The sequence below is a fragment of the Lontra canadensis genome, unplaced genomic scaffold (genome assembly GCF_010015895.1).
Source record: "Lontra canadensis isolate GAN:19392208 unplaced genomic scaffold, GSC_riverotter_1.0 scaffold2, whole genome shotgun sequence".
In the NCBI taxonomy this organism is placed as follows: domain Eukaryota; kingdom Metazoa; phylum Chordata; class Mammalia; order Carnivora; family Mustelidae; genus Lontra; species Lontra canadensis.
The window spans coordinates 8,127,458-8,143,484 of NW_022630996.1; the positions used below are offsets into that span (position 1 = coordinate 8,127,458).

Below are 16,027 nucleotides of genomic sequence, written 5' to 3' on the forward strand. Positions count from 1 at the left end.
TATTTGGTGATTGTGAGAGATCGGTGAGCTCCCTGTAGAATTAGCCCCTCTGAGAAGCAAACCTCCGGATGGAAATTAAAAATCGCCTTCAGAAGGCAAATCGTCTCCCATTAGTTTCCTCCAGAGAGGCAGGTCCCACTAATATGTCTCCTTTGGTTGCTTTAGATTTTGCTCATCTCGTTCCTATGGGGAGCCTACTTCTCCTTGCTGACCTCTTTCTCTCCGTCATACATCTGGTTTGTCTTCCTGCGGACGATGGTGGGCTGTGGCGTGTCTGGCCATGCACAAGGGTAAAGACCTCACCGAGAGGAGGCTTGAGAGAGAAATGCAGGACACCCCCAGATACTTACACAGATGTGGTGGTGGTTCATGGGCCAATAACACCAACAAGCTATAAATGTATAAGACTTGACTTGTGCTAATTATTTTTTAGCTCTTTATTTTTTTTAATTGTTCTTAAAGCAATGGCTGTTAATTCCACTAGGAGCTATTTGCTCATCAAAATGACCTGGGGCCAATAATATATCATATGTTAATAAAAAATTTAAAAACTAAAAAAAAAACCACACAAAACAAAACAAAAAAAATGATGCTTGATGGTGAGGCTAGCAGAGGGCACTAGAGGTGAATGCGTTTAAATTTTTTTGTCCCTAAGGCTGATCTTTATTTTGTTAGACTACATGCCAAGCAAAAGTGCCATAGGAGGCAGGTAACACGGTCTTTTCGTTGCTTGAGAATGTGTTGGAAGAGTTTAGTTTGACCAGAACCACCTTTAACATTGATGAGTAACCATACCATTAATTTATTTGTTTTTAAAGATTTTATTTATTTATTTGAGAGAGAGAGAGAGAGAGAGAGAGCAAGCATGAGCAGGGGGAGGGGTGGAGGACGAGGGAGAAACAGAGTCCCCACTGAGGAAAGAGCCCCATGCAGGACTTGATCCCATTACTGTGGGGTTATGACCTTGAACCGGCTAAGCCACCCAGTTGCCCAAGGAGTAGCCATTTTAAAATGCCGTTGCCCTGTGACCGAAGACTATGTCTAAGTCCATTTGCAAAGCAGGGGGAGGTCGCTGAGAGAGATGGCGGCTGCAGGTCCTTCTCTGTCCTAGGATAAGTGCACAATGTCTCGTGGCTGGAGAGGTGTCCGCTGAATGCTCAGCAGCTCTGGAGCCTCCCTTAGATTCACAGAGCCCTCAGCCTACTCTCTCCCGGGTGCCGTGGAGCAGGTTACCCTTAGGATGTATTAGGAGATATCAAAGCACCCAATCATTACCTTAATGTGTTGTGGAAAGATTGTCCCTCCCCGGGGCATAAATTAAGCCTGCTCTGAGCTTTGGAGCCCTACAGGAGTAGAAGTTAGCTTGACATTTACAACATCCCTCAGGAACCAGCCCGATAAATATGTTAAGAAAGCCCAAACCCTGGCTAATTATTGCAACAGGGAAGAGCAATTAGAAAACAGAAGGGAGTATGATTCTATTTATTTGTCTAATCACAAAATTAATTAGAAGCCTGTGCTTGGATTGCCACCATTCGCTCTAGGCATCGATTCACTTCCTTTCAGGTGTATTTTAAATTCCCAAGTATGTTTTAGAAAGGGTTTGGCAAAAACACTTTTCAATTTTTTGGGGGGGAGGGAATAAGGCTCTTATCTCTTAAATGGTAGAAGGTTGAAAAGAACTTTGAGAAGAACCATGTAAACAGAAGGGCAATTGCAAGTTTCTTATTCTCTTTTGTGGATTTTAGTTGTTCACAATCATACAGCAAAACATAATTGTTTAGGAAAAACTTCTGTTTTCCTTTACACACTCACACTCAGTACTTGTGACAAAGCTTCACTTTTTTTTTTCTTAAGAGAAAGAAAGCACATGCCAGCAGGGGGGTTGGGAGGAGGCAGAGGGAGTGGGAGAATGTTAAGCAGGCTCTACTTGGAGCCCCGTGTGAGGTTCCATCGGACGACCCTGAGCTCATGACCTGAGCTGAAATCAAGAGTCGGGCACTTAACCGACTGAGCCACCCAGGCGACCTGACAGATCGTCACTCCTGACACTAAATGTGCGGGTTATTTACACACCGGCCAATCCTCTAACACCAGCTGGTTGTTCTACAGATTAGTTCAATTCTTCCTAACGGGAGTTTGCTCAGACCCCTCCCCCACGCCCAGGTTTAGGCTCAGTCCCAAGAGGCTATCACCCACCTCAGACACCAATCACAAGCAGTAGGTCCCCAGCTTATCCACACCTTCTGTCTGACTTGTTACAAATGCAAGTTGCCCCAGATCCTTCTGTGGACTCAATAAATGGCCAGAGAAGCTCCCAGGACCCAGGCAAACAGTCTACCTATGACTGCAGATGTAGTACAAAGGAGATTTTAGAGGAAACAGGTGAATGGCCTGATGAAGAGAGATACACAGGGCAAGAGCTACTGTTTCTATGGAGTCTGTGGCACACCTCCTTCCCAGCACACAGATGGGCTCTCCAGCCTGGAAGCTCGCCAAACCTTGTATATTCAAGCTTTCTATGGAGGCCTCATTGTGGAGGCATGAGACATGGAGGCATCAAATCATTTTCCAATCCCTCTCCTCTCTCCAGGGGTTGGAGGACAGGGTTGGACATCCCAAGATTCTAATCGTGGTTTGGTCTTTTAAGATGAGGCCCCATCTAGGCACTCATCAAAAGCCATCTCATGAGAACAAAGGATGCTCCTTTGGACCAGGAAGCCCAAGGATTCTAGGTGTTCTATGTCAGACACTGGGGTCAAAGACCAAATATCAGCAGAAACCAGGAGCTGAGAGCAGTATATACATATATTTACTTCACAATGATGAAGTCTATGTTTTTTCATTTTTTATTTCTGTGACAAGAAAAGTTATGATTTTTCAAGTCATTTTCTTTGATAAAAACAAAATTATTCTGTTCCCCCTCCCTTCCTGTTTAGGCTAATCATAAAGACTGAGTTTTTGCCAACAAAATATCGAGGCTACATGCTCCCGTTGTCTCAGGTAAGATAAAATAGTAATTCTACTTGGGCTTCTGATCCTAGTGGATGTGATACCCTTGGTTTTGCTTCTGGCTGGTCGTCTGTCGGGTTAGCACGCTGTCTATTTCTTGGTGTTAACTAAAGAGCATTGGGAAGGCTGGATGCCAGGGTCCCATTTCATGGTGTCCTCAGCCAGGACTTTTGTCACCCAACAGTAGCATTTAGAACAGAGTAGCCTCTTCCAGGAAACATTCTGGTGGCTGGTCTCAGTGGAATGATGGAAGCTTAGGAATGCATCTGGGATGGACTTTCTCTTCCCCCGTGAGTCTTCAGGAGGGGGACATACCTACTAGCCTCCTTAGGACAGCCTATCTCCCCTCCAGGATTACTAGTGTCTTCGGGGCCACAACTGGCCCATGCCTGTGGGGACATGCCCTAAGTGCCTTGTCCAGCTGAATCATTTATCCAGGAGATTGGAATGTTCCCAAGCCTGCCACAGGCCCCGCTGGAGGAGAGGTTTTGTATCAGAAGCTATGTTAATCTATCTAGGTGTCCTTGATGTCTCTGATGTCATTAGTGTCCAAAAGCCCTGACTTTCAGGGGCCCACCAAAAAGAAAGCTCTTCTCGCTGAAACATATATTTAGCAATAAATAAAGCAGTAGGAGAATACTTTAAGATTTATTTTTAAATTTTCCAATATTCAATGAAGGCAACAAAAAATGACAAAGAACGTAACAAACACTGTATGCTAACTCTTTAAATTTCTCCTGTTTTTCTGATCTTTGTTAAGATAGATGCAGATACTTTTAGTACTTAGCATTGATTTTATCCTTCTTTTTGTACCAATTTGCATTTGCGTTATTTTATTTTACTTTATTTTTTTTATTATGTTCTGCTAGCCACCATATAATACATCATTAATTTGGTTTTTTTTTTAAGATTTTATTTATTCATTTGACAGAGAGAGATCACAAGTAGGCAGAGAGGCAGGCAAAGAGAGAGGGGGAAGCAGGATCCCCACCGAGCAGGGAGCCTGACACGGGGCTCGATCCCAGGACCCCGAGACCACGACCTGAGCCAAAAGCAGAGGCTTTAACCCACTGAGCCACCCAGGCGACCCTCATTAGTTTTTGATGTAGTGTTGAAGATTCGTTAGTTGCATATAACACCCAGTGCTCATCACAACATGTGCCCTCCTTAATGCCCATCATCCGACTACCCTATCCCTCCACCCTCTCCCCTCTGAAACCCTCAGTTTGTTTCCTGGAGTCCACAGTCTCTCATGATTCTTCTCCCTCTCTGATTCTGGCCGCTCTTCGGTTTTCCCTCCCTTCCTCTGTGGTCCCCCATAGTATTCCTTATGTTATACATATGAGTGAAACCATATAATTGTCTTTCTCAGCTTGACCTATTCAGATTTTATCCTTAACAGTATTTCATGGGCGTGGTCCTATTCAAGCTCATCTGTGGACATTTCCTCTTCTGCCTGCCATTAACTCCATGACATGCTTCCTGGTTTTATCTTCTTGCTAGTCTTATTTTCCTCCTCTTCTTGGATCATCTAAGTAACTCCAATGGTTTTAGTTACCTATATCTGTAAACCCCAATATCTTTACCTACAACCAAGAGCATCCCCTTGAGTTTCAGATGCGGATAGAGCCAATAGCCTATGGGAGAGTCCCTGGACTATCGCTTCAGAAATACAACACGGATAGAATTCATCTGTTCATTTTCCCCTGAAATGTCTTATTTCCACATTTCCACTCTCAGCTAGTAGTAAACATAGTCCCCTTGGTCATCTGGGCCACAAGCTCAAGAGCCGTCCCGGACCCCTCCTGTGCCATCACCCCCATTCAATCCTTACCAAGTCCTGCTGCTTCATCTCTTATTGATGGACCCCCAACTGCAGTGTCCATCAGCAAACCTTGTCACTTTTACCTCTAATATCTGTGCCAGATCACCAGTTATAAAATTTTTTTGCCACTTCCCTAAGAAAATTATTTTTTTTAAAGATTTTATTTATTTATTTGTCAGAGAGAAAGAGAGCAACAGGCAGAGGGAGAAGCAGGGAGCCTGATGGGGGACTCAATCCCAGAACCCTGGGATCACGACCTGAGCCGAAGGCAGATGCTTAACCCACTGAGCCACTTAGGTGCCCTCCCTACTAAAATTCTTGTCAGTGACCTGTCACCTGCTATCTGGTCGATCACAGTGACTTACTGCTAGTCTTCTTATTTGTTGCCTCTTCAGAAAGTGCATCCCTGATCACTCCCCATGACATTACTCCTTTTTCATAGCCCTTAGTGCTTTCTGAAATAATCCTATTCGGTTTTTGCAATTGAAATCTTTAGTGATAAAATAGTCACCCCTTTGTCACCCCTTACTTAGTTGCCCACAAAGGGTTTTTTTTTCTATTGTCTTCTCTCCATTTCTGTGAGGTGGAATGGAATTGTCATCTCCCAGTGGGGAGAGAATGCTTAGGCTAACACTTGGAATCATTCTAATTCCCAAACCCAACAGGCCCAGCCATAATGGACTACCATGTTGTTTGTTGATACACAGTGATATTCAAGATACATTTTTTCAGTACAAAAAGCAATATTTATACTATGGTATCATTTGTGAAAAAAGAGAATGAAATATATCCTTATTAGCTTATATATGCTTAGAACAGCTTTGGAAGGACCCAAGAAATAGGTAATATTGGTTTCTTCTAAGAAGAGAACTGGATGGCAAAGAAGCAGGAGAGGAAGAGAGCATTTTTAGTGTTTTCCTTTGTGGCTTTTGAGTTATGAACCAGTTCATCTTTTATTTATTCAATGGGGAAAAATGTCAACGTTTCCAATTTTTAAAACTGTGGCGACAGTACTGACCCCTTGTATAGCTGAGCCTTCCATTTATAGACAAGCAAACTGAGCTTCTCTCACTGAGAAGTGAGGCGATATTCCCTGTTCATCCAGGTCCTGGAGCTAGTGCTGGGAGTAGAACCCAGACCTGGGCTCCTTAAAGACCCTCTTTCACCTTATCCTTATATCCTTATACTGAAGTATATCTCCTGATGCTCCTCAGAGAGGCAGGGTTGAGCACACTGGGTAAGGGGAATTGTGAATGTTTTGTTTTCAAGAAATTATTTTACCCAACATGGGGCTCGAACTTAAACCCCAGATCAAGAGTCACCCGCTCCACCAAGAAGCCAGGCAAATGCCCTGATAGGAGGAGTTGTGACCTCTCATCCTCTCCCCAGGTTTTCTGGCTGGCTGGCTCCCTGCTTATAATCGGCCTGGCCTCCGTGGTCATCCCCACCATCGGGTGGCGCTGGCTGATTCGCATCGCCTCCATTCCAGGCATCATCCTCATCTTGGTCTTCAAGGTGAGGCCGTTCGTGGGCTCCCTCTGGTCCTCTCCTCCAGCTGGCCCAGGGGTCCTTCTGCCCCACAAGTGTCAGCCTCACTTCTGCCTCTTTCCTTCACTCAAGACTGTCTCAATCCGCTTCATCCCTCCCCTCCATTAGCCTGCCTCGGATTGTTTATTGCTGGAAGTTTCGTCTCACAGCGACACCCCACTTGAGCTGACCCTTCTCTTACCTTTGGTGGTTGGAGTCTGACGCGTGGCACACATTCTCAGGCCACTACAGGCCAGCTGTTTTGTCCTTCTGCTCTCCCTGTAACCCACAGAATCAACCTGTTCCTTAGGTTCCGCTGGATTCCCCTCATTGTTCAAAGACGGGGCTGGCGCCGCAGTGAACTGGGATGTGCTGTGTGTGTGTGTGTGTGTGTGTGTGACCTAACACTACAGAATCAGAGAATTTCATATTTCACAAGTGTCCTCGGAGGGCATGTATTTCGTACCCCAACCACAAGCACACATCCAGAACACTCCCGGCTTTGGACACTTTCAGACTCAAGACTTTATAGACGACATCCTATGTCCATCCGCAGGCAGGCCTAGTTCTTAGGAGGTCCTTTCTGATGCGGAGGGGACCCTGCCTCCTCATGAGTTTACCTGCAGTCTTAATAGTTCTCTCTGAAAACCCAGAGGTCTAGCTTCTACATGATATCCCTCCAAACGGTTAAGAAAATCTAGCCCAATCACAGCTTTCCTTCTTTGAATGAAGCAACGCCATGACCTTCAGCTCTTTCTCCTGACACCTGATCCCAGAGCCCTGTCCATTTTTTTCTGGATGAGTCCATTAGTCTGGGTCTTCTCTGCAGTGAACTGTTGATTGACGTCCCACCCAGAGCGGCAGGTGCCTGGTTCCAGGGGCTTAGTGGGCCCAGTCCCATCTGTGAGCAGCCTGCCTGCCTTGGCTGGTGCAGTTAGAAAAAGACGGTCCTGGCCCCATTCTCCTGGACGAGTGGTTCCACCCCATGAACAGGGCATATCTCCTAGGGCCATGCGGAAGATTAAACAAAGTAATGCATATGACTCTCTTCGTGAACCTGGAGCACAAACAGTGTTTAACATGTGTGAGCCACATAGCTATGCTATTATCTTTATAAAAATTATTATTTTGAATCTTGGCCTTGTCTTTGGATTGATGACACTCACACCAAGTATGTACCAGGCTCCGCATGAGGTTCCGAGGCTAAAAGTATGCATAGGATATGGTTCTTGCCGTCAAGGAGCGCCAGCCAGTAGGGGAGAGATAGATACGAAAGCAAAGGGTGATGGTACTCGCAGGACTCGGTAAGCGCGGTCGCAGCGTTCGTCCTGTGGGTGCTCAGGGAGAGAGCGATTTGTTCCAGTGGGGCGACGCTGTTGAATTTGGCCGTGGGGGTGGTATAGCCTGCACTGCAAGGGCCGGAGAGTGGGGCAAGGGCATGTGGACAGAGCTCAGGCGTCGGCCCGGCCACGAAGGTGTGAAATGCAGAATCTTTGGGGGAGAGCAGGTAGGCTGGAATGAAGTATGTTGGTGGGGGGCGGGGGGTGGGGGGCGGCGACAGGCCTGTGTCCAGATTATGAGGGCCTTCGAGGCAGGGGGTGCTGGCTGTGTGCTGGGAAGCTGGTCTGCGGCTGCGTGGAGCCTGCGCGCGGAAAGCCAGGGGAGCAGTCAGGAGCATCCCAGTGGGAGATGAGGGGCTGCTGGGCACGGGATGGGGAGCAGGTGCCGCTGTGGGAGGTGCTTTTCTGAGGAAGAACCCGCCCACCTCCATCGAGGAATGAAGGGCAGGGAGTGGTTCAAGGTGATTCTCAAGGTCCCAGCCTCCATGGAGGCCTGTCTCGTTAGGTGGGTATGTATGTATTTATATTTATTTATGTATTTGAGAGAACGCGAGAGCATGAGTGGAGGGAGGGGCAGAGGGAGCGGGACAGACAGACCCCACTGAGCTGGGACCCTGACATGGGGCCTGATCCCAGGACCCCAAGATCTTGACCTGAGCCAAAGTCGGTCACTTAATTGACTGAGCCGCCCAGGCGCACCAGCCTGTAGTGTTGTCTGGGTACAGCGTTCAGTGATCGGTGGGTGCAGGGTCTGGCTTGTCAGGAGTGGTGCACCCCATCGTGGGCGCTTGGGTCCCTGCCATGGTCGTGCTGTGGGCTGGTGCATGTGAGAGATCACAGGGTGCCTGTGGGCAGGCTGGGGTGACAGGGCAGTAGAGTGGCCCTGGGGCAACTGTTTACCAAGTGGATGTAGCATTTCCTTGCAGTAAGGAGTAGGCTGGGCTCAGTATGGGTGCGATATCATCAAGACGGGACTACAGTAAGGGGGACATGACCCTGTTTGTTCCAGACCAGCAGCTTGCTGCTCCTCTGTCTCTGGAAACTGGGGCGTGTGACTATACAGCAGGAATCGTGGAACCCCCAGGGTCCGCAGCACTTGAACTCTGATGCTCTTTCCTTCTGTGCCAGTTTATTCCTGAGTCCGCTCGCTTCAACGTCTCCACCGGGAACACTCAGGCTGCCCTTGCCACCCTGCATCACATCGCCAAGATGAACCGCTCGGTCATGCCGGAGGGGAAGCTAGTGGAGCCCATCCTGGTAAGTTCCCAGCGGGGAGGCCTTCTCTCCCCCACCAGAAATCCCCTCAGTCCTAGAAGGGCAGAGGGGAGGGGACCTTCGCTCTCCAGCCCCACCCCAAAGGGACGAGGGAGAAGTGCAGAGTGGACTGGGACTAAATCCAGCTCCTTGGAGAGCCAGTGGCCCTAGCAAGTTACCTGCCTTAGCTTTCCTCATCAACGAAATGGGAATAATATCTACCTTGCAGAGCTAGTCATGTGACTTGTCATCTTTGTTTACAGGTGAGAGATTGTTTTATAATTTTCTTCTCTTTTCTTTTTCTTTTTAATTTTATTTTCTTGTACTGGTCTTATAAATGATGTAAATCATAAGTGATCTCAAATCTAGAAAACCTCATTAAATGATGTCTTTCTTTCTTTCTGTCTTTCTTTCTTTCTTTCTTTCCTTTTTTTTTTTTTTAAAGATTTTATTTATTTGTCAGAGAGAGAGTGCATAAGCCAAGGGAGCAGCAGGCAGAGGGAGAGGGAGAAGCAGGCTCCCTGTTGAGCAAGGAGCCTGATGTGGGACTCAATCCCAGAACCCTGGGATCAGGATCTGAGCCGAAGGCAGATGCTTAACCCACTGAGCCATCCAGGAGCCCCTAACTGATTTCTTAAGACACAATTTGGCATTTACACTCTCTGGGTCCAGGGCTCTTAACGTCAATCTGAAATCATTTCTTACACCAGCCCTGACCACGCACCTATAGGTGGGTCAGTCACAGGAACCAGTGGTACCTTCCTCACCTGTCCCGCCAACTCGGCAACATTTTATGTAAGATAGAAATTCATCTCTTGGTTGTGGCTGGAATATGGTTATAGAGGTGAAACTTGCCCCTAAAGTCATTTATGCTGAATATTTATTTTGAGGGGAGCAGTGGGGGATAACAAGAGGGTGTTACATGGAGGAGTTTTTAAAACTATGATTTAATTTATGTAAAGGTTAGAGTCCACTTTTGTTTAAGACTTTTGATTGAGTCCATTTTGGTAGTGTATATATTTTAGAAAATTGTCCAGCTCATCTCGGTTTTCAAATTTCAAATTTGTTGATACAAGGTTGTTCCCAGTGTTCTCTTAGGAGTTTCAAAAATCTGCTGCATATGTCCCATCTTTCATTTTCATGCTGTGTATTGTGACTTCTCTCTTTTTTCTTGGTCCTCTTACTAGAGGTTTGTGTATTAACTTCAAAGAACGGGGCGCCTGGGTGGCTCAGTGGCTTAAGTCTCTGCCTTGGCTCAGGGTCCCGGGATGGAGCCCCACATCATCAGGCTCTCTCCTCAGTGGAGATCCTGCTTCCCCCCTCTCTCTGCCTGCCTCTCTGCCTACTTGTGATCTCTGTCTATCAAATAAATAAATAAAGTCTTTAAAAAAAACTTCAAAGAACAAGGGCTCTTTTTGTTGTTGTTCTCTTTATTGATTTTGTGTATGTGTGTGGGCTTGTTAATTACTACTCTTTGTTTTCTCCTTTAGCTTTTTATGTTTTTCTAGCTTCTTGAGTTCTGTACTTAGCTCATTTATGGTCAGTCTTTTTTATTTTTAATGAAGTATTCAGCTGCATTTAGCAAGCTTTGTTATAGAGTAATTTTAATTTTATTTCTCTTTGGTAATTGATCTGAGTTTCTCTTTAATCAGTGAGTTATCCATTAATACTCCTTTTTATTGTTTTTTCTAATTTAATTTCATTTTGGTCAGAGGATATTCTCAATTATTTGGAATATTGGAGATTTTTCTGTTGTTCTCTACATAGTCTCTTCACTGATGTTCCATGTGTGCTTAAAAAGCATGTGTTCTCATTGAGTATATATGTTTTGTTATATACTGTTAATTATGCCATATAAATTTCTGACACTTGTGCTAGATTTTGCCTGGCTGAGCTAACAGTTTTTCAATAAGGTGATGGCTTTGTTCCTTCCTCTTTATAGTCATGATAGTTTACTTAATATATTTTGAGGATCTCTTGTTGCGTCTTAACATATGATTGGCTTAGTCTCATGGATTAACCTATTATGTTGTTATTTTGTACTGGTTTGGGCCTTAAATTTTATTTTCTCTTATGTTCATATATTGACATAAGAGGTTAGGTTAGGTTAACATCTTTCCTGTTGTCTCTTTTTTCCAGACCTTCATTTTCAACTTTCCTCTGTTGCTTTGCTTTAAAATCATTTCATTTTTTTAAAAAAGATTTTATTTATTTGACAGACAGAGATCACAAGTAGGCAGAGAGGCAGGCAGAGAGAGCTCGGGAAGCAGGCTCCCTGCTGAGCAGAGAGCCCAATGCGGGGCTTGATCCCAGGACACTGGGATCATGACCTGAGCCGAAGTCAGAGGCTTTAACCCACTGAGCCACCCAGGCACCCCTAAAATCATTTCTTGTGTATATATAGCTGATCTTTATTTTTTTCATTCAGTCTGCTATTCTGTGCCTTTTAGTAATGGATTTGATCCATTTATATCTATTGTGATTACTCACATATTTGGACTTAACTTCTGCCATTTTATTTTATATTTCCTCTTAACCATCTCTTTCATTCTCTCCTTCCTTACCTTTTATTAGAGTGAATCGGTTTGCTTTTCTCCCCCCTCCTCCCTGTGCTTTCTTCTATCAGTTTGGAATTTGTTCACTCTTTTTCTTTTATTACATATTATTATTATTATTACTATTGTTATGTAAGAATATATTATAGCCCTTAAATATTGAACACGTGTACCCACAACGTCTTTATTTGTATCTTTATTTGCCGTCTGAACAATACAAAGCCCTTGAAGATGTTCTGATCTGCCCTAGTCTCATCTTCCAGATTATTTTTGTCTTCTGTTTTTGTTTCATGTTGTTCATAAGTTTCCCCAAATTAGACATTATTTTCTAAGCAGGTACCTATTTAGATTTAGATTTGTCTTTTTCAGTGGTTTCAAACTTACCTTTTACAGCATTTTGGTATCCTTCTCCCTTCTATTGGGTTAATTTGGTTTCATACTTTTTATTTAAATGTTGGATCTACCTGGGTTTAATTGAATATAGGAAACATGGTCTAGCTTTGTCATATCTAAATGGCTAACCAGTTGCACTCATATATTTTACTGAATAATCCATCTTTTGTATATTTGAGTCTATTTTTGAATTCTCTATTGTGTGCTAATGACAGATTTGTAGATTCATGTATATATGGGGACATATATAATAAAGAAGGCATTTGGGAAAAGGATACAGGTTAATTGTTGGTTCAATGTGACACTTTTAATTACAGTATTTTCCATATCTAGTAGGGTAAGTCCCCCTTGTCAAAATTCTTTTTCAGAATTTTCCAAGTTGTTTTCACAGTACTATTTTTCTAGGACAACTTTGAAGTCACTTTATAAACATCTCCTAATTTCCCCCTAAAACCTGGGAGGGCTTAATTGGGATGGTGTTGAAATTATTAGTTAATACCTAAAGAGAATTGATACCTTTATAATATTAAATATTTTTATTTTGATAAAACTATGTTCCCAATCTTCAGGTCTTTTTATATTCCTCAACAACATTAAAAAAAAACAACAACCCAAAAACCAAGACAAAAAACTCTTATTGGAAGACTGAATTTCCTGAGGGGAGAGTTCTCCTTATATGTTTTTTACCTCTATTTTTGTTCTCTTTTTTTAAAATGTACATTTTTAACTTGACACTTAAGGAAAACCCTATGAGGTAGGCAAATACTATTTTTTTTTGCATTTTATTTACATATATTCTTTAATTTTTTAAAATATTTATGTCCCATTAGCCAATATATAGTACTTTCATTTGTCAAATTAAGAAACTGATCTCAGAAAAGAAAAGGGAGGAATCCAAGATTCTAAAATGAGTACAGTTGACTCTTGAACAGCACAGGGGTTAGGGATACTGACTCCCCATGCATTTAAAAATCCATGGGTTAATTTCTTAAATGTCACATTTGAATGAAGTGTTATGGTATTTGTCTTTCTCTGACTGACTTTTTCACTTAGCATTATACCCTCTAGTTCTATCTATGTTGTTGCAAATGATAAGATTTCACTCTTTTTTATGGCTGAGTAATACTCCACCATATATTTACACCAACACTTCTTTATCCATTCATCTATGGATGGATACTTGGGTTGCATCCATAATTGGGCTGTTGTGAATAATGCTGCAATAAACATAGGGGTGCTATATCTTTTCAAACTAGTGTTTTCATATTCTTTGGGTAAATACCTAGTAGTGATGTCATCTTTGGAGATTGTTTCTTTGCTGTGTAGAAGCTTTTTATTTTGATGTAGTCCCAGTAGTTTATTTTTGCTTTTGTTTCCCTCATCTTAGGAGACATATCTAGGAAAATCTTGCTATGGCTGATGTCACAGAAATTACTGCTTTTGCTCTTTTCTAGGACTTTTATGGTTTCCTATCTCACATTTAGGTCTTTAATCCATTTTGAGCTTATTTTTGTGTATGCTGAAAGAAAGTGGCCCAGTTTCATTCTTTTGCGTGTAGCTGTTCATTTTCCGCAACACCCTTTGTTGAAAGACTTTTTCCCATTGCATATTCTTGCTTCCTTTGTCAAAGATTAATTGACCATATAATTGGGAGTTTATTTCTGGGCTCTCTATTCTGTTCTGCTGATCTATCTGTCCATTTTTGTGCTGCCAGCACCACACTGTATTGACTACTATAACTTTGTAGTATATCTTGAAATCGGGGATTGTGATACCTCCAGTTTTGTTCTTTTTAAGATCATTTTGACTATTCAGGGTCTTTTTGGTTCCATATAAATTTTAGGATTATTTGTCTAATTCTTTGAAAAATGATGTTGATATTTCGTAGGGATTATATTCAATCTCTAGATTGCTGTGGATAATATAAACATTTTAACAATATTTGTCCTCCTAATCCATGAGCATGGATATCGTTCCATTGCTGGTGTCATCATTTTGAAGTGTACAATTCAGTGGTATCAAATACATCCAGAATTTTGTCATCTTCCAGAACAGACACTCTCTTAGGCAGTAACTCCTCACTCCTATTCATACCCACGACCTGGAAACTTCTACTTGCTGTTTCTATGAGTTTGCCTATTCTCTATTTCATATAGGGGGAATTATGCAGTACTGTGTCTGGCTTATTTCACATTGCAGCCTGAAACAGGCATTCACTAATGCTCATCTCACGGTGGCATTCCCTTTGAGACATTGGAAACCTCTGCACCACCGAGCTCGATCGCCTGCCAGTCCCACTGGGTAATAGTGGCTTTTCCATCTAGTCTCTTTCTTTCTTTCTTTCTTTTTAAAAAAGATTTTATTTATTTTTTTGACAGAGAGAGATAGCAAGTAGGCAGAGAGGCAGGCAGAGAGAGAGAGAGGGAAGCAGGCTCCCCACCGAGCAGAGAGCCCAATGTGGGACTTGATCCAAGGACCCTGAGATAATGACCTGAGCCAAAGGCAGAGGCTTAACCTACTAAGCCACCCAGGTGCCCCAGTCTCTTTCTTTCACGCTGCCACCTCTTGCCCCAAGCCCTGTGATGTCATCCAGCACAACACTGTCAGACAAGTGTTCTTCAAGCGCCAATACCACCCCTTCTGTTCAGCGCCAATGTTCACCCCTTCAGTGCCTCCCCCACGCTGCCCCTCTCAGTCCCTGACTGTGGGTGAAGCCCAGAATCCTTGTCCTGACATTGAAGGTCTTCCACAGTCTTTATCAATCAGCCTTTGCCTCCTTAGATCCGTGGCTAAGTGCAGATTTTGGTAAGAGGAGGATTGACAGAATACAAAGATGCTGGACATATGACCGAGTGAAAGGCATCCCCAGAGAGATGGGGAATGACATAAACAGGGACACCAGCAGTACTGAGAAAAGCTGTAGGTTCTCACCAGGGCTGGCTTGCCTGTGGGGGGAGGCTGTTCTTCCATTTTTCCCCCTTCCTGGTTTATTAAGTTGTAACTGACACACAGCATGGTGAAGTTTAACGTGTACAGTGTATTGATTTGATACACTTGTATATTGCAAAATGATAACTGCCCTAGAGTCAGTCAACACCTCCATCATATCACACAATTACCATTTCTTTCCTTTTCTTGTGGTGAGAACATTTAAGAGAGACTCTCTTAACAGCTTCAAAATATATGATAAAGTATTGTTACTGTCCTAATCGGGGAGACTCAATTCTGGTATCAAGAACCTTCCCTCCTCCACCCCCATCTAGTCTCCATCTTCATGTTCCCCACCCTCCACCCTCCCTCTTACATCCTTCTCCTCTCTCCCCCTTCATCTTCTTCCTGCTTTCCTCCCTTGACCGCAGCTTACAGCTTCCATCCACATGCCCATCTGATGGCTTTCTCCTTTATGATTATCTCTCGTGCGGGGGCCCTGTGGATACAGAGCTACAAGCCGTAGACCCTGCCTTCAAGTTTCTTACAGCCTGTTAGTGAGATGAGGCGCATCAGCAAAGAATCACTAACACAGCAGCCAGATGTTAGAACCGGGTGAGTGGTCCAGCAGCAGCACATGGGATCAGAGCAGAGAGATGAGCACTAGGGCAGCAGAGCCTCTCCGAGGGGATAATTGAGACAAAAATTGAACACAGAGGAGAGGCAACTTCAGGGGAGGAAGGAGGCAGAGTGGTGTGAGTCAAGACCAGAGAGGAAGGAAAGTGCAGTGGGTTTGGTCATGTCAGTGCCATGAGAACGTTATGCCGAGGAGGCTGGACAAGATGGGAAGCCCAGAGCAGCCTCTGCACCTTCACTGCACACACGCAGTGATGAGTAGCTCTGGGGACCAGCTAAGGAAGGGCCACACGTAGATGAGTGAATGAGTCCACCAGTTTGGATTGTAGACAAAGGTTCATGACCACATAATTTCTTTTAATATAATTTAGGACTCATTGTGATTCACTGCAGGCTCATTATTCTGAATCTCCAGGTACACTTGGAGAGGGGAATCCAAACTCTAGGGGGTGAGTCAGGGACGTAGATGGGCAAGACTCAGGACTAGTGTTTAGGAGACCTAACACCAGGCTGGCTCTGCTTCCAAACAGCTCTGTGACCCTGGGCAAGTCACTTAC

At 43.9% G+C, this 16,027-nt stretch overlaps 1 protein-coding gene across 1 annotated transcript in view; it reads left to right on the forward strand.

Moving 5' to 3' along the window:
* SVOPL (SVOP like) overlaps positions 1 to 16,027 on the forward strand; it is a 64,603-nt gene that overhangs the window by 13,627 nt on the left and 34,949 nt on the right. Inside the window, exons 5-8 of the mRNA XM_032865327.1 lie at positions 166 to 290; positions 2,940 to 3,003; positions 6,227 to 6,352; positions 8,833 to 8,961. Coding sequence (XP_032721218.1) covers positions 166 to 290; positions 2,940 to 3,003; positions 6,227 to 6,352; positions 8,833 to 8,961 — 444 coding nt within the window. The remainder of the gene's footprint in view (positions 1 to 165; positions 291 to 2,939; positions 3,004 to 6,226; positions 6,353 to 8,832; positions 8,962 to 16,027) is intronic.